The sequence below is a fragment of the Pinus tabuliformis genome, chromosome 4_2, assembly GCF_031772625.1.
Source record: "Pinus tabuliformis cultivar Carrire ecotype Pingquan chromosome 4_2, CPIR1, whole genome shotgun sequence".
NCBI classification, from domain to species: domain Eukaryota; kingdom Viridiplantae; phylum Streptophyta; class Pinopsida; order Pinales; family Pinaceae; genus Pinus; species Pinus tabuliformis.
Window position 1 is genome coordinate 417,497,192 of NC_142304.1, and position 23,772 is coordinate 417,520,963.

Genomic DNA, 23,772 nt, shown 5'->3' on the forward strand with positions numbered 1-23,772 from the left:
GATTAATTTAACAATAGCATACATTAATATTTACACTTCCAATTTCCCATCATTCAAATATCTAATTTTTGATATAAATCCCAATTATAAGAGGTTAGTGGAAACAACATCAAGATTTCTCTTTTATTCGAATTGGACTACATTGAGATCGCGTCACATATCACATAATTGTTCATCTATGCTCTTTTTTCATATGTTGTCCACTTAACAAGGCTTCCTTTGCAACATTTGATGCAATTACTAGTTTAATTAAATTACACATCAAATTAATGCATAAAATACACATAATAAAACCAAAAAGCCACTTTGATCCAAAAATCTAACTCTATATATATATATATATATATACCTCTACCAACCCTATTCACCTCTAAATTTTGAAAACTATGAATATTCAACTAATCTTCTATTTGCTTATTATTATTTATTCCTTCAATTTTTCTTCTTTAGTGCCTGAGACGGATCAGGAACAGGATACACAGAAACGGGAATATCTATGAGGGTATTTGCTTTTTCACCAATGTTTTGTTTAATGACCGCCACTCCTGTCCTCTACGTGATAAGATAATGTCTCTTCTTCAGGCATTGCATACTTTACTGGTCTCATCAATCTCCTCTCTCAGGAGCATCAAAGACAGCTGAGAGACAACATTTCCTTCTATCCATCGCCGTAAGGGACGAGCACCATAGACCTGCGAGTACAACATTATCCATTTTAAGGTTATACACAGAATCCCTGATCTGAATTGCACACGAAAGAGGAAGAAGCATATCCAGGACAAAGAGAGATGCAGGGACATGATTACTGGGGTTGGGAACACATCCCCTAGCAAGAAAGAAAGAAAAAAAGTGATTGTTTTACTTACAGGATCATAGCCTTTCCGAAGAATAAAATCCAAAGCTGCATCTGTTACTTCTAATGCGATACCTCTCTCAGCAAGACGAATCTCTACATCTTTCAACTGTAGTCTAACAACTTTTTTGAGCTGATCATGAAGGAGAGTATTAAATACAACTATCTCATCGAATCTGTTAAACAGCTTAGGTCTGAAATGTGTTCTAACCTGCCACAAAATTCATAGAAAGGTGTGTCAGAGCACGGCAGCCACCTTCATGATAATCATATGAAAAAGATGCACAAACGTAGTCCAGACAATGCACATACTTCTTGCATAGCGTTCTCTCTTGCTGTTTCTATTGTTGTGTGGCCAGACAATGCAGCAAGTAAGGGTTCTGTTCCGAGATTGGATGTCATGATAATGATTGTGTTTGAGAAGCTAACTGTGAGACCTTGCCCATCTGTGAGTCTGCCATCATCAATCACTTGAAGCAAAATGTCGAGGACTGACTTGTGTGCCTTTTCAGCTTCATCAAAAAGAACAACACTATAGGGCCGTATCCTTACTGCTTCTGTTAATTGCCCCCCTTCATTATGACCACAATAACTGCCATTTCAAAATCAGACACATCTAACCATTTTAGGTCAGTGCAACAGCAAATTTATGAAGGAAAAAAATTAAGTAGTGTCGTGCTGTCGAAAAATTTCCATTGACAACATTTAACTTTTCACATACCCAGGGGGAGAACCTATAAGCCTTGACACTGAATGTTTCTCCGGATCAGCTGTTTTTCGTCATCAAACAATTCAGCTGCAGCCTGCAAGAGCCTTTGCAAGTTCTGTTTTCCCAACTCCAGTGGGCCCCAAGAAGAGGAAAGATCCAATCGGTTGTTCAGGTCTTCCAAATCCTGCCCGTTATCTTAACACAGCTTTGGCAACTGCCTGAACTGCCTCATCTTGTCCAACAACTCTTTCCTGCAACCTTCCCGACAGACCTATCAGTCGCTCCTTCTCATTCTGACCGAATCTAGTAGCAGGAATATCAGTGCAGCCACTCACAAACTGCAGGCATCACATAGTTATGTATCCAAAACATCTCAGTTGTTTTTAGTGAGATTTTTTGGAAGATTTTCTGGTAGGTTTTTTTGGTTAAATTTTTCTAAAATCCGGCAGCAATTTATTGAAATCACAAGGTTGATAGATAATTTCTGCACAATCAAAGCGTCCTAGGGGTTTTTAAGGGTGCTGAATCCAAATATACAGTTAAAAAACCATTTTAAATAATACAAATCAAAATTTAACCTCAATTTTTTTCCGCCTAATTCCAGAATCTCCAAAAAATCCACTAAAAACAACTCCCAAAACATCACTCATAGCTATCATTAATGGTTAAAATTTATTCTCTCAAAGACAACTCACAAAACATCACCCACTATAGCTATCATTAATGGTTAAAATTTATTTTCTCAATCAAAAGAAAAAGAGTATGAGACTAAGGGTTCTCACCGACCAACAATTTTCACTCTATCAAACAACATTGAACACCCCTACATACCCAGAAGTTTCAATACATATCTTTACATCAGAGCATCGCCATCCTAATCAAAAAGCCTATAGACTGATCAACAAGACAGCCAACTTGCAAAGAAAGTTGCAAAGTTATCTCCGAGAACTGACCTCAACCAAACGAGCTTTACTTGCTTTATCTTTTTCTTTTTCGAGGGCATGTAGCTCAACTTCTGGTTGAATCGTTTTCCTTTCAAGGGTGTGTCGATTTCGTCAGGTAGACTGTTTAGTTGCACAATTACATTTGCACATGCTTTGTCTACCAGATCAAATGCTTTGACCGGAAGACACCACCCTGTTCAGACAAACAGATTGCAGATCATTTTCATAAAGCCCAAAGGATTTCTTGATCCCTCAAGAATTAACTGAATATGTCAAAACTTTTTCACAAGTTAAATACTGAGTTATACACATATCACGTATTGTAACACTCCAGTTTTTAATTCCAGATGGGCAATATATATGTGTATATGATAAAAAGGCAAGAGCTCAACGATGTAATATTTAAATATTGTACACCGAATATTAATATTAAAAAATTACATCATTACATAAGGAGAAGGACAAACAAAAACATGGGAGGCTATGATTTCACAATAGAAGGATGTAATATTTAAATATTGTACATTGAATATTAATATTAAAAAATTACATTATTACACAAGGAGAAGGACAAAAACATAAGAGGCTATACTTTGATAAGAGAAGGAAGGAAAAGGGTATAGGAAGCTCAAAAGGGGTGAAAGGGAAATAATATCATTTTATCATAATTCTAAGTCATTTATCTCATATTATCCTAAGTCATATTAACTTAACTTTGAAGTTAGTGGAGGAAGTGAAATTTGTGGGCTTATTATAAAGCCCAATGTTGTGGACATGTAAGAGAGATTTTTCAGTCATTATTCCTTGAAGAATGTTTGAAAGGCTATGTCGCTTTAGTATGAGCTCCCTTTAGAGAAATTTATTGCAGAGTCTATGTTGAGGCCTAGAGGGAAAGTGGAATAGCCCAATGAGTTGCATGACGGAGAAGAGGATCTTATTCTTGGGTTGTGGGGGTTGAAGGAGAAATAATGTTGGTGGATTGAGATTGCAATGAGATTTTTTATATTGTGGATTGTTGAGAAATTGGGCTATGTGAAACGACTAGAACCATCCATAGGTGACTTCATCCTTGTAGATTCATATTCTCTATAGGGTTGCTTGTTGCATATAGATGAAGTGCAACAAAACCTAAGGTTGGATAGAATGTCCTTTTTTTGCTGCCAATTAGTGTTTAAATAAAAAAAGGTAAGTGTTTGAATTATTTATAGTTATGTTGAGTTTAATGATGTTTATGTTATTCACTGGTTGTTTTGTTTACATAAATAAGTTTACCTCTGTAACATTGAACGATTAATTATATTTGGATAAACTTACTTGTCATGTGCATGCATTCATAATTAATAATGAGACAATGGGGAGACTAGCATCAGAGCAAGAAATGGATGGATATTTGAGGCTCAGAGAAGTATCCCTTATCCTCAGCAGTTACAAAGGGTATTGAGTATATTATTACAAATTGGTATTAGAGCTATAATAATGATGGATTCAACCCAATCACATGGTTAGGCATGTGAGAAAATTGGTATTCAAACTTAATTATAAAATTTAATGGAGGAATATTGAATACCCCACTACCCCAATAGTATATAGGGGTGGTTGGGTACATTACAATGTGATATCAAAGCTACTAGTTGCATTGATTGGATTATATAGGCTAGAAACTAGAGCTATTGGTTGCAACATTGGCACTATATGGATAGAAATCAATTTGGACCAAAAGAAGTTGTAGTATGGATATTATATGTTTTCTAAAATGTTTATGTGAAAAAGTGATGTGAAGGTGCAATTGAGAAAGTCATGGGTTTGAAATTTCCCAAACAATGTGAAGCAAATCTCATATGCCAATATGAAAGTGTTAATGAGGAAGATTGATAAACAACTTGTTGGAAATAATGATGGGGGGGTGAATTAGTATTTCATTACTCTTTTTACTTAGTTAATATTGTAACAAAATTCACATCACACAATCAATAATCCACAATGTGTGACCAAAAGTCAAAAAGTGCAAGTCAAGACTTGAAGAAGGAACACTTGAAAATAATCTTCAATTTATTACAATGATTTGTGAAGACACCAATTCTCTATAAGCACCAACTTACATAAATTGCAGTCTCCAACCTGTTAAGAAGATGAGGAAACAAATCCTCAATAAGCTCCAACTTATAGTTGTTTTACTATTCAAGAAACAACATTTAGGCTTAGAAATTGATCAAAGAAAAGGTGTGCCCTCCTAGCAGCTTGTACCCAACTCAAACTACAACTCTACCTCCATAATGACTCCAACTTGGACTCAACAAGAGTTATAGTTTAGCCTTTGCAATTCAACCTCCAATCGAACCTAAACAATGCACCATAAATTCAACCCTCAAGATAGCCCTGAACTTGTCCTATAAGAATATCAGGGCTCAACCCTCAAGACAATCTTGAAACTTGGCCTTTCACACCAATATTCGACCCTCTAACTAGACCAGAAACTTAGAGAAAACTCGACCCTTTTTCTCACTAGAACTCAGCCTACCGGGCCTCTTGAATTCGATCTCCAATAGGGGCTACACTTGGCTGCAACAAAAGAACAAACCCTTCCCAAAACGATTATGCCAAAAACCCTTTTACATCCTAGGTACAATAAATATATCTCACACAAATTCCTTCAACTCGGCTAGATTTCCAAATCGACTTGGTTCATGAGGTGTAAACCTAAAAACTACTCATTCACTATGCAAGAACAAGACCAAAATTGCACTTGAGTGATGGCTTAATTGTCTCCTCCTCAACACCTATATATAATGTGTTCAACTTCTAAAAGTAGGACCAACTTGCCCACTAACTAGGCCAACTGGTGTAACTAGCAGAATGTATAATAATATTCAAAAATTTATTTCTCCTCAACTGTGGGGAGCTAGAAGACAATCCATATATCATTTAGAAATATCTCAGAATAAGCTTTCCAACCATATATCCTATGATCCCATTTGAGTTAGGTAATTAGAGTAAAAATTCCTTCAAAGATAGGGTATCCAAATGGTAATTTCCTCTTTCATTTGGATAGCATTTGACATCAATAACAACCATTTTCAAAAGTTCCCCCTTTGCTATTGATGGAAATAATTTGATATCTACTTCTTTTGATAATTCGCCCCCCTCCCCTCCACCCCCTCCCCTTATCTGCATTATCTTCATACTTCTTGTCAGATGTCCCCCATGTCTGCATTCTCTCCCCCATTGACATCAATAACAAAGGGTTTTCCCCTTGATTTTGTGCTTACTTTATTGAGATAAATGAGATATCACTTCGAAATTATGCCTGAGATATTCAAAGGTTTCTCTAGGCATAGGTTTGGTGAAGATGTCAATAATATGTTCTTTGGTGCCAATATATTCCATCTTGAAATTTTGCTCAATGACTTGTTTTCTAAGGAAATGTTACTAGATAGGAATTTTTTTTTTTGAGTGCATGATAGGATTTTTTTACATATTGACCGCACTAGCGTTGTCGCATAAAATGACAATTAGCTGACCATATTCCACTTTGATGTCCTGGAAGGTTTGTTTCAACAAGAGAACTTGGTTTTAAACATTTATTGTTGTTATGTATTTGACTTCAGTTGGAAAAACTAATGATTACTTTTTTCTTGACCAAGATGTCGGGCCTCTAAATTATCCTGATATTACTATTTTAATGAATTAAGAAGAATTATGTTACCATTTTAACCATTTTCCTCCATAAACATACCAAAACTCCCTCGTACATGTTTACAAAGTTTATTATTATTATTTCCTTTATTTTTAATGAATTAAGAAGAATTATGCTTGATTTTACTAATAACAATTTACCAATTCATTCTTTGTAGCTTAGTCTAAGTTACAGTAGCCATCTTCGTGATCAAGCTATTAGCACCATTCTAGAAGGAAATTGGGCATGTCAATTTTGTTTCTAAAGCCCCCAATATGTTGAATTTTTCCACAAAACTTAAGAATCAGGTTTATTTCTAAGATTATGATCACAAACACACTCAAATGCCACAACACAAGCACTTTGCACAGTGGAAAACATATAACAGTGAATCAATCTTGTGCACAAGACAAATTTTAAGCCACAACTTGTTATATTACAAACTTTAATACAAGAAAATTAGGGCTTTTGCACCATGGATCATGGCCCTTACATACAACCATGATAAAATAAACAACTAGGACTTGGTGTCAACAACTATGAAAACCAATATCTCCATGAAAAAAGTACACCTGACCTACTTATTGAAGGTGCACAGTACTTAGCCCTTTCAGTGCATGTACCTTGAACACATCTGGAAGGTCCTTTGTCATCTCTTTTGTTGATCAATACAACTTCTGAAACTTCAGAAAGCTTGCATCTCCATCCATCCAATCTGCCACTATCAACCCTCCTGCTGCTCCAAAATTGACTAAACATAGACTCATCAAACATCCCACTAGTTGCTCTCCCGCTCCTCCAAGATTTTCAACTCTTAGGATCTTCACCAAAGCTGCCTTCTAGCACTCATATGGCTCCTCCAACATCCACAATGAGTAGAAGGTTTTAGCTATGGTGACAGTGGGCCATCACCCCATTGTTGTCTCTTGGTCTAGTACCAACCTTGTAGGGTACCCCTCTCCAAGGTCTGCTAGATTTTGTGGCAACGGAGTCCACAAAGATTGATAGAGATCTAAGGCCCAACCCTTAGAGGATGAATTTATATGCTTCTACATCAAGTTTGGCACCCAAAGGCACCAAAAAATTACCTAGATGACATAATGCATGGATGATGTCATCTTTTCTTACCCTATGCCTCACATGTGTGGGAATTTTTTTATATTGTAGTTCTTGGCTAGTGGGTTGGCTAGTAACCCACCTCATCATTGTGATTTTACTTGTTGAATAGGGGATTTTAGGCTTAAGTGTATCTATTCCTCCTCATATAAATATAGGAGAGGACACTTGTATTGTCATTTTCACTTGGACTAGGATTATTTCGGCCTCTTGAGAATTTTGGCCTCTTTATGTTCTAGAGGAAATTGTATCTATGAATGAATTTTGAGATTTGGAGCTACTCACTTGTCTTTGGAGCTATTGTGCCCTAATTTATTGAAAAATTATTTGATAGAATCCAGATATCATTGTTGCATACATTAATTATGAATGACATGTGAATGATAATCCTATTGGAAAACTTTGATTAAGTCTCCCATAAAAATCTTTGAACCATTACGTAGGTATCACTAGCATTTTTAATGTTATGGCATCAATTATCCATCCTCTTCAGCAACTTTTAGCTATCCAATCAACTCATAGACTTCATCATCCCAAGGAGTAAGGCACTGAGCTACCTTGTTGGTGATCAAATTCATTTTTCCTCCATAAAAGTTATCTCTTTCTCTCTTGGCCTAATTCGACCCCTTTACATCCAAGCATCCAAGTTAGGGCTTGGTGAGAATTGCAAGGCAAGGAAGACTTTTGGGATTGAAGGGTCTACTGCTAAGGGTATAGTTGATTGCCTCAAAATCAACCCTCTTGGTAGGCATTCGCTCCAATTTTATTCATAAACTTTCTTCCTCTAGTTGTTTGCCCTAGGTAAACCCTATTTTGGTGTTGCTTCAACTTAGGGGCTTACTTGAGGGTTTCATGCGCCTTTTTCCTTTTGAAAATAATTGTTGGAAACCCTTTCTCTTTGCCTTGACCTTTAATTATCCCAACACTAAACCCACTAAACAAGCCCTACGTCTTCTGCCTCATAAATTCAGCCTCTCTTGGAAAAGCAATTTTCCTCCATTTGGTGATTGGAACCTTGTACTCAAGTTGATCTTTTTCCTTAGAAGCCTATTGGTCATCATATACCTTTGTACTTAGAATATCCATCATAGGTGACGTCATATTGGGACTCCTCCCATTGATGAAATTTCATGAAGAACCGGGGGTTTCGGTTGTGGTGACAGTGGGCCACTACCCCATTGTTGTCACTTGGTTTAGCAATAGCCTTGTAAGGTACCCCTCTGTAAGGCCTACTAGTTTTTGCAACAACATTTATAGCATTGTTACCAGGGAGGAAGCAAGTATGTCCTCCGTTAGTTTGAAGCCTTATATTTACTCTTTGAAGTGGGATAATCTCTAATGACAAGATAGATCCCCATCTGGCGACTCTTAAATCAATTCATTCTACATCACCTAGTATCTCTTCTGAGGATAATCCTAGAACCATAGCTCCATGAACAAGAGGCACTAGTAGGAGGGTTGTGGAGGTAGGTGCTTCTCCTATTAAAACAAACACACCTTTGGTAAGGCAACTTTCCCCCAATCCTCCCCCCACTACAAACATGAATAGACCTTAGAACTTTTCTTCCTTTAGACCATTAGACTTTAGTAGGAACCTTGATGATACTCATCCCTTGCCTGATAGATATCATGAGTGATTGCCTAGATTTAATGGTAATGACACAACCACTACTAAAAGCCATGTTCACAACTTTTATTAGGCAATTGGTCCTATGTACGTAGATCATGAAGATGAGGCTATGATGTTGTTTTCCCTTTATCTTGATGGAGATGCTAGAGATTGGTAATCTATCATGCGTCAAGGACGTGTCACTGATTGGGACCCTTTTCATGATGCTTTCAAGAAACCATGGGCAACATAGCAAGATGGAGGTATGCTTCTTGACAAATTTATAGCTGCAATGAAAATTGATAAGGAAACCATTATGGATTTTGTTCAAAGATTCCATAACCTCCTCGGGGAAGTCCCTGATAGGTTTAAACCCTTTGATGCTATCATCCTTGATGGGTTCATAAAAGGATTCCATGGGAATTTGACTTATGTCCTTAAAGATAATAGCCCTCAAAATTTGGTTGAGGCATATAAATTTGTTATTGAAGTTGAACAAAATGTAAATGTTGCTCGAATAGACATGTTCCACTACCCTAGGGCCAAGGTTGAGCCTAAACCTAAGCTTAGATCCCAAGATGACCTTGTTATCCAAGCCTTTTCACAAAAAAATTCTAAATTCACTACTGAAATCACCTTAAGGGCAAATGGATCTCATTAATAGAATAACCATGGTTAAAGAAATCAAGGTTCTAGAGCGAATTTTCCTCAAAGAACCAATTCAACAAAGACAATTCTTTTCGTGGGAAGGCCACCAATGAAGACCATACCATGTAACAAAATGTTGTAAACACCCTTGCCCCAACCAAATTAGTGGAACAAGAAGAGTCACCCTAGTATCCACCCTCTGAGGATCCTAAGGAGGAAGGTCCTTGTGAACAAGAAGAAGAAGAGGATGACCTAGAACACTTGAATGTTGTAAATGAAACCTATGCATTTAACATCTTACTTGGGGACTCTCATGTCCACCCAAAGCCTAGAAAAACCCAAATCAATGTTGATCGAGCTGAACGTGTGCTAGTTGTTGAAATAGTGGAATATTCAAGGGCCTTTAATATTCGAGGAAAAATAAAGATCAAACCCAAGCAAGCTCTAGCATTGAAACCCTATCTCAAAGGAAAGAAACTTCCCAAGGGAAATTGTAAAACAAATCAAAGCCAAAACCGAAGAATAATGAGATTGAGTTAAATGTTAATATGGATAGTATTTTGGATAAAGTGACTGTGCCAATTTCCCAAAAAGATATGGCTAAAATTCCACCCCCAAGGAGGAAAATCAAGAAATCCCTAGGTCTTGATGAACTTGATGCCCCACGTATCATATTACAAAATAAGCACATTGAAACGAAGAATGGGGGTCATGATCCATTCTTGGTATCCTTAGTAATTAATAATCTTATATTGCATGATTGCATGCTTGATTTAAGGGCATTAGCAAATGTTATGCCTCTAAAAGTGATGCATCAATTGGAAATGGAAATTACTAGGCCATATAAGAATGCATGTGGACTTGATTCTAATTCTATTCATGTTTATGGTCTTATCAAAGATGTAAAGGTCTCTTGGAAGCTACCAAGAATATTTCTATATTAATGGATATTGTTGTCATTGATGTGCCTGATGATTGGGGGATGCTTTTGTCAAGGAAATGGTCTGCTTCAATTGGTGGACAATTACAAATGGATTTATCATATGCCACCACTAATGGAACCCCTTTGATCCTCTATAGGGAACCCTAGTTGCCCGAGCATGTTAAAGATATTGAACCATTCCCTTTCTCATCCCAAAACACCAATAAGACCACTTCTAAGTTACAAATCACAATCCTCATCATGAGACTTAAAAGCCTGCAAAGCCTCCCACTTCTCAAGAGGTCTTTCAAACTAAAAGATTAAACACAAGACTGAGTGTCCCTAAAAATCAATGGGTCCAAAAACCAAAGAGGGACTACCAAGTGGGTGATCTTATTTTGGTTGATAAGGACCTTATCCTCGTCAAGATCCATGGGAAAGTGGGTGTAGGTGAGTTTTACATTTCTAAACTAGATCGTGAATTTTTGCCTTCCATGTGAAACGGAGTGACCTCACCTTCTTTGATGGGAATCAACATTCACTTATCATGCATAGTAGTTTAGGTGCATTGCATATTGTATGAGCATGCTAATAACATTCATGTCATGTTTCATGTAGATTAAATTGCATTTAGAGTAGATTTTATTATATGTATGGATTTATATTCTCATATAAAACATGGGCAATACCCTACACCCAATGCACATGCTCCCAAATAGGTTGATTGCAATGTGCATGTTACAAGTCTATGGACCCAGGGATTGTTGGATTTCTCATGAAATCCCCATGTAAGTATATGGATCATACACTCTACAGTGAGCTCATGTCCCAGTTGGATCCAAATGTTACCCACCAAAAGTGGGTGATCCAATAGGAGATTTTTTTTCTCCAGCACTTCGCATCTAGTCAGTGAGCCAACAACCCCTTACAACCACCACCAGTTGATGACATGCCATTATTCATCATCGCCACCTACATCATTTATATGCTTCTCACCCATCTCGCAAGAGCACATGAATGAAGGTGGGCTTCGATTAAAAAGTACTTTACTCATTTTGCAGTCAGGCACTTATGCATGTTTATACTTTGAGCTTTCGGCATAGATTATGAGTTGTCCTGGAAGAAGGAGGGGTTTTAACTGTGATCTTGTTTCGTTATATTAAATGGGGGGGTTAATCTCTGATGCTAGTCTACTAGGACCTCCCCTAATGCCCCAATGGTTATAGGATGGGCACTACTTGGGAAGCTCTAATTGAGATAGTGTTCCATCTATCTCAACACCATGCTTACCACCTTTCCATCTTACATTACAAGCCCTATATTCCATCTCAATTCTTCAAGTTCAAATGACCATTGATTCTCTGGGATTTGTTGCCATATATCCTCATACCTAGGTAGGGCTCAAAACTTGGCCCTAGGAGGTTGTTGCAACTCAAAAAAGGAAAAAACATATATTTTCCACAAGAAAAATAAAATAAAGAATATTAAAATGCAAAAGAGGGTATGTACATACACATTATCTTGTGAGAAAAATCCTAGCATGAGCTCTACCTCTCCCCTTATGGCCATCACCCAGTTTGTTAGCACAGTATTGCTCTTATACATCATAAATGGAACCCTTGCATGTCCCAACCCGAATCAACAATGAGTTGCCTCATCAGTGAGGGGTAATACAACTATTATACATCATACAAAATAAGCGCTAACCCTTTGAGCTACGAGAAGTAATACAAAGAAAAATCAAGAAAAAGTATAAGTTGCACAAGGGAGGTGGAAAAACAAAGGCCAGGTTGGTAACTCATGTATCCACGATTTCTCCGTCCTCACATATATACACTCAGGATGCGAATCCCCACCATGTTGGTCCCTTTGACCATGGAACTTGGCCATTAAGTCTAATCTCCTCTGCTACCATCATTATTCACATAACACCTATTGACTGAAGGGTGGACTAAGGAAATGTCACTTCCCCTTAGGGGATCGAAGCACGTGATAGGGTTGTCTTATAGCCACTCCTACCTAGGGAGGCAACACCATTACGAGTTCAAAGCCCAACATTTGGAAGGGGATCCTGGTTTGAAGTGTCAAATAGCCCTTTACATTCAAGCTTGGTCCACTTAGATGCAAAAATGATTATTGTACCTGATGATTTGTTGCTTGCTATAATTTTTGATGTGATTGTTAAATGGTTCCACAACCACGACTTGTGCAACCTAACTGGGGCCTAGGCCTACAAAGAATCATATTGACACTCGCAAGTGAAGCATTGGGAGTCGTGGAACTCCAAGCAACAATAGAGCATCATACACACCCTTGGGAACCTCCAACACCACACAATGTTTTTCCACTTTTCCCTGCATTTGATGACTTTTTGGGATGATGCGCTTGGACCTGGTAGGCCCCCAGCTGACTTAGCACTTCATGAGAGATGATAGCTAATCCGAGGCCGAGATGAGGATGGTCTCACCCCTTGAGACATGGGAGGGCTAGCACCACCTTTGAAGCCCTCAACATTGGAGCAATGATTGACATTATGACCACTTGGAGACCCATAAATTTATTGGATCTATTAATCTAGATATCATTGGATCATTGGATATGATGACATTATGCCCACTTAGGAGATCCAATTTATTGTGCCTCATAAATTCAACCTCTCTTTGAAAAGTGGTTTGCCTCCATTGGGTAATTGGAACCTTGTACTCAAGTTGCACTTTTTCCTTATAAGCCTATTGGTCATCATATACCTTTGTAATTAAAATATCCATCATAGGTGACCTCATATTGGGACTCCTCCCCTTACTGAAAGTCCATAAATAATAGGGGGTTTTAGCTATGGTGGTAGTGGGCCACTACCGAATTGTTGTCACTTGGTCTAGTAATAGCTTTGTAGGGTACCCCTTTACAAGGCCTGCTAGATTTTGCAGCAACGAATCCGGCCAAACAACTATGCCTTGACTTGTCCTACTAACAAGTCATACACTCCATCTCATCACCTGATATAAAACCCTCAAGGCCCTCCCCATAGAATCTCTCTCCGAGCTAATTGTAAATGTGGCAATCCTCAGGATGCATTGCAAATAATGAAACATGGACCATTCTCACAAAAAGTCTTGCCCTTGAGAGTGGACTCAAGGATTAGGCAGATGATGTCATCCTCTACTGTGTATCTATAATCCTATAGGTTTCCAACCCTCAACATAGAGGAAAAATTGTTCTCTCTATGCTCCATCCCCAAGTGGGATACCCAATCTCTAAATGTTGTTGGTCTCCTAGATAAAATACATGCAAAAATGCATCCACGCTCTCCATAAACCTCATAGTGTGCCCCACCACTCTATCAAAAGATCTATCTAATCTTGCTTCCCATGATATCTCACCCTAACTGAATATGAGAAATTGTTGTTACATCAAATGAATCTTGGACACTCCATCAAGCTCTGCCACATGATGACATCCTCCACCTAGACCCTATTACCCATTTTGGATTCCATCATCCCAAATATTTGAGGGCTCATTTCGCATTATACCTCTAGATATAAGTATCTTTCCAAGCATCACTAACTCAATGGGGTACCAACTCATAGTCTCTCTCCATTCCAACTAAAATGGAATTCCGAAATAGGAAGTATCAACAAGAATTATATTATTTTTAGATTCCATCACCTCCCATAGACAAGGGTGTTTGGGTACATTATAATAATGAAGTGTACAAGAATGAGTATTGATTGGGTTCATTATTGTAATGAACACTATTGTTGGAATCATGCCTAGAATTTGACGACCTGTAACATGTATTTAGTTCCGAGACCCGTATTTGACATGCTCACATCAACAATTACTTCTTGTAAAATTCCAAACCCCTCACATTGACATTTAAGTGTGTCTAGTAATTGTCATAAATTCGAGTACCTAATATAACACATAGCTTGTCAAGGGAGGTGCCATGTCATCACTAATTGTTAAGGTAGTAATTAAAAAAATTAAATTAATTGTATGTGACTTGTACTTGTCCGATTTTTCCAAATTCCAAGCCAAATACCCATTACCTACGACGGAAACTACCAAATTTGGGTTTCAACATCCATTCGGACATGGCCCACAATTCATTTGAGTCTTGGACTTCGTTTTTCTTAATGTTGTCGGTTTGCTCTGCTTTGGTGGTGAAACCTTGCTATATTAATTTTTAGGGGTTGAATTCATTCAACTTATTTTCCTTAAATGCTACTGGGTTTGCTCTCCTTCAATGGTCCAACCCAACTCTATTAATTTTCACATAAATTCAAAATATTCGTCCTGAGATACTTAAGATCCTTCCATGTTTTTACATCATAGCTTTTGGTAATAAGTGATTATGTACATCAATTTCTTTCTTATATTATTTGCAAACTTTTCATTGAATTTGAATAATGCTTTTTTTATATTAAAATTTTCATAAATCATGAAATTTCTTCTTGTAATTCATTAGAGTCATTAACTTTATTTTTTTTAATGATTTTGGTTTGCTCAACTTTTTCTTAATGATTTTGGTTTGCTCAACTCCTATGGTTCAACTATATTATGTTATTTTTTAGAGTAATGATTTTGTCTAATGCTTGTGGTTCAACTATGCTATGTTAATTTTGAGGGGTTTATTCATTCAACTTTGTTTTTCTTTTTGTTGGACTCTTGTGATTCAACTATGTTATGTTAATTTTGAATGGTTTACTCATTCTATGTTATGTTAATTTTGATGGGTTTATTTCAATTTTGTTTTTCTTAACATTGTTGGCTTTGCTTGGTTTCGGTGGCTCGTTCTTACTCTATTAAACTTTAATGGTTTTACTAAGTGTTAGGCCTCTTTCGTTAGATTGGGTTTACAAGAGTTTTACTAGGTATGGACTCTACTCCAATGGGTTTGCTCTAGTTTATCAATTTTGAAGGCTTTTACTGTGTTACGTGGCCAGTGAGCTTCTCTTGAGTCAGTGGTGTTCAATTAATTTTCTTTGCTCAGCTCCAATAAATTGATACATGTTAATTATAATATTTCAGTAAAAAAGAAATTCTAAAAAAATTTAATTTTCAGATTTATAAAATCTGATTCAAATAAACTAATTTTTCTTTTATATATTTATTATATTTTTATCATCAATATATCTTATGTAAATATTCAACCACACTTGTTTTAATAATACATATTACACAAAATTTTGATTACTATAATGTTTATTTTGAATATTTTTATATAAAAAAAATTCAGATTTAAAATCTGATTCAAATAAACTAATTTTTCTTTTATATATTTATTAGATTTTTATTATCAATATATCTTATGTAAATATTCAACCACACTTTGTTTTAATAATACATATTACACAAAATTTTGATTACATTATAATGTTTATTTTGAATATTTTTATATAAAAAAAATACAATGTAAATAGGTAACTGAAAAGATATAATAATAAAATTTATTTGAAAAAAAAAACCTATAAAATTTTAAAAATACACCTCAACAAATAAATATCATCACATTTTCACTTAGGAAACAAAATAAAAATGAAATTCCATTGGGAATCATTGATACACAAAATATTTTATTTCACCTATTTTACCTAAACAAACAACTTACCACTGATGTATTTACTTGATAATTGAGTGGCAACTACAAGCGCGCTGTCCAATATTTTGACTCCATGATGAACTCGTACTTTTCCTTTAAACCACGAAGGATACTGATAGTATTAGTCACACTAGGTTCAGCCACATCCACCTGCCCCAAAATAGTAATAGTAGTAAACTAGCATTTGCACCAAATGTTGCAAAAGAAACGCCGTAAGGCATAAATTGAGGAACAATCACTACATGGGAATGGGCAAATCTAAATGAGATGCAAATATGTAGCAGAAATGAAATTCTAACACTATATAAACAGAAGTTGATTTAGGGTGCCTCACACTAATTTTTATTAATTATTGAATTAATATTGCATATAAATCTCATAAAATTCAATCAACTTATAATTTAAGGCTCTGATCTAAATTTGACTTTGGGTCATTAACAGGGTGATGCCGTGTCTCAACTACTTAACCACTAAACCATAGGCCAACAAAGAAAAGACTGCAAAATGTTACAGGCATTACCATAGTAAACCCAATGACTCTACACACAAGAATTTTTGGGGGAGAGTGTTATTGGAATTAATAAATGGCATAACATGAGCAGAACCCTTGTCTTGCTTCCAATCCTCGTTTACAAAAGAAAGCTCATTTTGAATGATATATCTTAGGTTTGGATCGGAAGGCAGAGCTGAAGCCTCTGATAAAAAAGAGCGACATTTTTCCTTCACTTCATTAAAGCGGCTATAAGTGGGAGTGGGAATATAATTTTTGTTAGTTTTGAAGGTAGATGGAGCATCGAATTTCAGTAATTTGTAAGGGGATGAACTGGCCTCATTGCAGTTGTTGTGGTCTAAAGTGGTTGTTAGCTATTTTTGTGGTTGATGTGAGTAGTTTTGTGAGTGTGGCCTTAATGCAGAGTGTTCTTTGTCTTATGTGCTTCTATTGCATTGTCTACAAACTCATTCTGGTGAAAATTGGGTTGGCTAGGAATTTAATGCAGGACCTGCTCTACCAATGAGCTACCTGCCCTTTTGATGATGGGCATATTTACCGGTTTGATATCAAGGTGTGAATTGGTACCTCCAGCATTGCATTGGGTTAATGCCAAATGGTGTAGTAGCACATAGGCAACTTTTGCAGTGACATTTCGGGGGAGTAGTTCAAGTTCTGCTGATATTCACCTTCTTCTGCTAGCTAAAAATGTGTTTTAGGTATGGTTACTCAAGGTTGAAGTTATGATAACGAGAAAGATCAAGGCCTAGGTTTTGGGTCGAGTTCTTTGTATGTTTAATCTGCTACATGTGCCTCTGGTTAGAGTTCCTTCTCGAATACTTACTTGAGTTGGTGGAACTCGGAGTTCATAACACTTTCCAGCTTATTTCAAAATTCATTCCATATTTTCATGCAGCGTTGCCTAAAAGTTTCCATGTCGACACTGGTTGCCTTTTCTCCAGACCAATCCTGGTTCAATTATGCAAGTACTCTTCTTAATAGCATACGCTGTGTTGGGTGCCAAATTATACATTTCTGTTATTGAAATTCAACTCGAGAATATGGTAATATGGTCATATGTTTATTTTGTTTTCTATTTTCCAGTTTTGGTCTGCCAATCATGTACACGAGCTTTTTTTCTTATCTTCACAAGATAAGATAATGCATGCTATGTACGTTTAGGAACATTTGAAATCTTCTAAGAATTGATGGAAACAATAGATGTTACTATGGAAAAATCAGATGAGTCCAAATTAATATCACATGGATATTTTGATGAACTAGTAGTTGTACCTAAGCTAACCTTAACTGACAACACCTACAAGTCATTACCAACTCCCGTGTTTTATGATGCTAAAAAATAACTTTTAGCCTTATCTGTTACAAAAATGGTTCTCCATCAACAAAAGGAGCATTCTACATCTGCAAGCAAATGGATTTATTTGGATTTCCATCACTCACAGGGAGGGGACTGCAACAATCATAGTTGTTTTTCTCTTCGGAAAAATATACAAGATGAAGACAACTGCAAATTGATTAATTTTACAGATCCTTCTTTGAAAGTGACTTCAACTATTTTGAATATAATGGAGTATTTTGATAAGCACCAGGATAATCAACCTGAAAAGCATGGTCCAGAGCTCTCCGAAAGTGTTGGTATATCAGATATTCCAAGGTTCAAGTTTGAAACTGCTCTGGGTGGGGTACCTGACAACATTGACATGAAAACACAGGATAATCTGCAAAATGCAATTCAGTCAAGAACTAAAAAAGTCTCTTTATTGTTCAACTCCATGTTTGTATCCAGTGATTTGTCATTTTACTTGAATGTGAAAAGAAGTTTTGTAAGATGTGGAGATCCTTTAGCAAAAGAAACAAGTAGCATGCAAAATTCTTTGTATAGCGATCTCAATTCTCAAATACTATTTCATCCGATTTTTATTGTCAAAAGAACATGATACAACTTCATCATATTGAGATGTCCAAATCTGTCATAGACATTATTGATTGCATTCGAACGGATTCTGAAATGGTTTATGAGTTAGATAATGAGCTAAAAAGAATAGTACATGCATTTCCAAACCTGAAAAAGCTTTGTATTTCACATGTTAATCAGGTAGATCTAATGATTTTGATCAAGGACAGGGTTTCCCAAATAGGTTCCTTGAAATATGATACAACTTTGAGAGGACTAGGCACTATGCATATATTATAGAAGACAACTTTTGATGTTTGTTTCTAAGTGTTCAGGTAGCATATCTGTATTTGATAGAGTTGGTTCAAAGCATAGAGTTTTTGGAAGATTCTATAAAACTGTCCTATTCTTTGCTTAAATATGCCTTTCTTGACCATCAATAAGCACTTTGGATTTAACAGCACCAAAACAGAGAACTTTTGGAGGAAAGTCTACCATGGATTTCATTTCCATTTTCTTATACATTTGGTTAGATGTACCTAATTTGTTTAACGCATATATAATTTTTTGTGAGATCCAATATGATGCTCGCTAAAACCAAACAGATAAATCTGATGCAGCCTTGCACCAATAAGTAAACGATGTAATGTTTCAATTTAAAACAACAGCATTGGTCCACAGTAAAAAAGCCTTCAAGAGCCATCCATTTCCTCCAACTGGCTACCTCGAACATCTTATCAAGTGATATGATACAACATTTTACACCAACAGGTATAACGACGTAATCATTTAGTTAAAACAGTAGAACTTGTGCACAGTAAGACAGTAATGAAGGGTTATCTACTTTCTCGAATTGGCTACACCATTTTTTTCGCTGTTGAAAATGCATCATATACCACATTAAAAATCAAAGAGATCTGGTGATTGACAAAATATTTTGTAAAAAAAATACTTGTTTAGATTATAACAAGCATATCATTGTTTACAATAGCAGACTTCTGGGCCCCAAGGGTTAGACTGAGAGGACAAAGCTCTGGGGGTTAATGCTCCCGCCTCATTTTGAATTCACAGACTTAACTATTCTGTGTGGCTGGGCCTCTCCATGGGACCTAGGGTTTATAGTGGCAGCCTAATGGACTCAAACCCATGCCTAGCGAGTATGAATCCACTCAATTATTGATTCCCTTACTAGAAATAAAAACAACAGACTTTCCTACAAGCCTCGTACCATGCCACAAAATGGGCCTTACTGCAAATGGCCAAAGCCTCTAAGTCTGTGTTTCAGCGCATTGGACATTGGGATTTTTCTCTCCCCTTGCACGCAGTTATGATATATAAGGGGGCTCTTATCTTTATTGCGATTAACATGTTGACTATGTTCCATCTGCATTTATGTTCCAGATTTATTTGCTTTTTAATCAGGCCGTCAATAGGAGCTTATAAATTTTCATGCATTGTTGCCAGCAGGACAATTGCTATTGCAGTATAGTTCTCATGCTATATGGCCTACTTTCTTCTTTATCTATCCATATCTAGTTATCAAAAACACGGATTTCGAGTGCCTACTTTAATGAAGTCTCCACGAGTGTATGAGTCACACTGTTTGTACAACATTCTTGAAGGAAATCGGATGAGAAATGGAAAGAGGACCTTAAGTAGTGCAAGAGCAATGCAATGGTATTTTGTATTCCTAAGCCTATTCAGACAATGAATAACGCAGTGTGGAGAATGTGATTCCAACCTTCCGAATGATCTTTTGTATAGAATTCCTAATTATTGTGAATACTTGTACTTGGATGTAATAGGTTGTAAATCAGAATTGGAAGACAAAAGGATAGTGTGTGAAAAAGTTGAAACACAGAAAACAAAAATAGAAGTAAATCAATTTTTCACACCATATGTAAAAGAACTTATATTCAGATCTAACTGAAACATCCAGCTCCCCCATAAACTTTATGTAATGGATGAGCTTGTATACTCCCTGTCATTAAAGGACAAGTAATGATTTCTGTCATGGATGCCCCCCCATATAATTTAAATTTTCTCCCATTGAGATTTCCGCAAATGGATGGGCTCTCAAACACTCTGCCATTAAAAGACAAGCAAACCATTTATATTAAAAATAAGATTATATGAGTCAAAAAAATACTTATTAGGATAACAGTGACGTGGTACTTATTAGGATAAAAGCCTGGCAAACCATTTATATTAAAAATAATGTCGTATTGAAGAGACTATATCAAAGCGAGCTCTGCTCTGGCTCTTGCTTGTTATTCCATATGAAGCAGCGTTCAACAGGATGAATCATCTGCTTTAGCATCCAACATGAATTGTTTATAGGTATTGACTAGACAACTTTCCTTCCTTCACAATATAATTCTGTGAAGGGAAATATTTGTGAGCCAACTTCATGCATCAATAGCCACAAAGGACTAAAGCACTGACTTCACTCTATCTTAGATTTTGTTTATTTCAAAACTACTAACCTATAAAATCAATAAGATGGAATGAGCTCCATGCTAATCTTTTATCATTCATTCCTACATAATGCTTTGAACCATCATTGGTCTCAGGAATGTATTTGAGAGTCCAATATTTGATGCATTGTTTTATTTGAGAGAAGCGAGCTCTTCTCTTGCTCTTGTTTGTTATTCCAAATAAAGCAGCCTTCAACAAGATGAATCATCTGCTTTAGCATCCAACATGAATTGTTTATAGGTATTGACTGGCCAGCTTTCTTTCCTTCACAATATAATTCTGCGAAGGAAAATCTTCTCCCTTGAAGTATCTGTCTAGAATATCTTGCGTTCCAGCTGCATACATTATGTGAAGTAGAGATTTTATAAACAATTAGTCAGAAAAATCTCAAGAATATCTGTGTACTTTTTATGATTCCTATTTTCTGCTTCCAAAGATGACAAAAAAGATGAATTAATGACAGCATTAAAGCTTTGTGCAATGGACCATGATGCAATATAATTGACTTTTTGAATTATTTATGAGGTACGTTTGTCAATCAAAGAAATTGCTAGAAACAAAGGGGTGAAATTGGATGAAATATGACACCTAGCCATCTATTGTAGTCCCAGATATATGGGGAGTCATAGCATGGTTTGGCATGGAGCACCATGGATGATCTTTTGGAGCAGGTTGAGCAAACCAAGAGTTAGCAATGTACCTATTTCCATCACTGCAATTGGCAGTTAGCAATGTGGTTGTTTCCATCACTGCAATTGGCAAGCTAACTTGTTATAACAAACAGGAACATAGTTTAGATCCTTTTGTCTTTCAGCGCATTGGACATTGGGATTTTTCTCTCCCCTTGCACGCAGTTATGATATATAAGGGGGCTTCTATCTTTATTGCGATTAACATGTTGACTCTGTTCCATCTACATCTATGTTCCAGATTTATTTGCTTTTTAATCAGGCCATCAATAGGGGCTTATAAATTTTCATGCATTGTTGCCAGCAGGGCAATTGCAATTGCAGTATAGTTCTCATGCTAGATGGCCTACTTTATTCTTTATCTATCCATATCTAGTTATCAAAAACACGGATTTCGAGTGCCTACTTTAATGAAGTCTCCACCAGTGGATGAGTCACACTGTCTGTACAACATTCTTGAAGGAAATCGGATGAGAAATGGAAAGAGGACCTTAAGTAGTGCAAGAGCAATGCAATGGTATTTTGTATTCCTAAGCCTATTCAGACAATGAATAATGCAGTGTGGAGAATGTGATTCCAACCTTCCCATGATCTTTTGTATAGAATTCCTAATTATTGTGAATTGCAAGTGTTTTCCAGACAGGAATAGCTTGTAAAAGATAAAATTCCATCGCAGTCAAGGAAACTCATCTAGTAGTGGTCCAAAGTACCTTCACAAAGGCCCTGGTACTTCGTGAATTTAGAGGATGCATCTGGGTTTGCATGTGACCATGTTCTAGCGAAATGTTACAATTTGTTTTAAAAATTTAAACCAAAACAAAAATCTTGCATTGCATTCAAAAGTACAACTCACTTGGCCAAGGGAAGTAGTTAGAAAGTTTAAGGAGGTCAGCGTCCAGTATGTAAAGAGATAAGGAAATATGGTAGCAGACCTATTGGCTAATATTGCAATAGAGGAGGAATAGAAGGATCAGACCTAAACACAAATTCACTGTCATTGTTCATTGTAAGCAGAGTTTTTGCATCTACATTCAAATATTTCAAGGTAATGTCCTAGTTTATTGTAGAATCCATTGACAGAAAAGAGACACTTGCAGTCACTATAGGAAAAGCGTATCATCATTTGATATATTGATTTATCTAGATTCTATAGGAAGGGGAAGCTGGGTAGAATGTACCATATACGTGAGCTCTAGCTTGAATTTCACAGCCCCAATATCTCAATACAGCATTAACATATATACAATTACTAAGGAACTGTACCTGCTGAAAACCAAACGTAGGAATGTAATTTTCTTCCTTAGAAGGCAATCCAATCAATCACATCTCATTTCAACTTTAAAATAAAAATACACTTAACCGGTCAAAACCTAGATAAGTGAGTAACCCATCAAATGCACCGTACCTGCTGAAAACAAGACGTCCGAATGTAATTTTCTTCCCTCGTTTTGTATTCAGGGACGGCTCTTCCCGGAAGGCAGTTCAATCAGATCTTATTTCAATCTTTAAAATAAAAATATCCTTAACAGGTCAAAACCTAGGTAAGCGAGTGAACCTTTAAATGAATTTAAAGCGTCAGTGAGTTTCCCTCGAATTACTTTCTTGTTGAAATCCCAATGAGTTGTGTCTGAGTACTTAAAACCCTGCAATAGGAAAAAAAAAATCATCAAACAACCCTCTGAGTCATCTTAAGATTCCAAACCATTATCTACCAGAGGGCATTCTAAATTCTGTACACCTATATAATATACTGGTTTGGAATTAAACAAGAAGCATACCTGCTCAGGTAATTACCCTTCACAGAAATCTGAAATCATGCGTTTCATCTCTTCTGCTCCGCATCGAACCAAACAAAATAAAATCAACCAATCCAGAAAAGGGAAAAAAATAAAAGAAAATTCAACAAACACGAGGTGGTAAAAGAAAAATCGACAAAGAAAATGCACAATGAAAGCCAAAAAATAACAAGCAGAAGCCAATTCAAAGCAATGCAGAACACAGAAGAAGATGAGCTCAAAATAATAAGATATAATTTGCCTGCAACTCTTATATAGCAGCTCCATCTCAAACGGTCATAAATTTGCCCCAACTTCTAGTTCTTTCTCACTTCCACTTTAATCTATA

The 23,772-nt window shown here is 36.4% G+C and overlaps 1 protein-coding gene across 1 annotated transcript in view; it reads right to left on the reverse strand.

The window, feature by feature from the left end:
* Nucleotides 1–305: 305 nt before the first annotated feature.
* LOC149169725 (chaperone protein ClpB1-like) overlaps nucleotides 306–23,772 on the reverse strand; it is a 30,185-nt gene continuing 6,718 nt past the window's right edge. Inside the window, exons 4-8 of the mRNA XM_089428788.1 lie at nucleotides 2,516–2,699; nucleotides 1,575–1,900; nucleotides 1,166–1,445; nucleotides 867–1,064; nucleotides 306–692 (exon numbers count right to left, since the gene is read on the reverse strand). Coding sequence (XP_089284914.1) covers nucleotides 579–692; nucleotides 867–1,064; nucleotides 1,166–1,255 — 402 coding nt within the window. The 5' untranslated portion in view covers nucleotides 1,256–1,445; nucleotides 1,575–1,900; nucleotides 2,516–2,699 and the 3' untranslated portion in view covers nucleotides 306–578. The remainder of the gene's footprint in view (nucleotides 693–866; nucleotides 1,065–1,165; nucleotides 1,446–1,574; nucleotides 1,901–2,515; nucleotides 2,700–23,772) is intronic.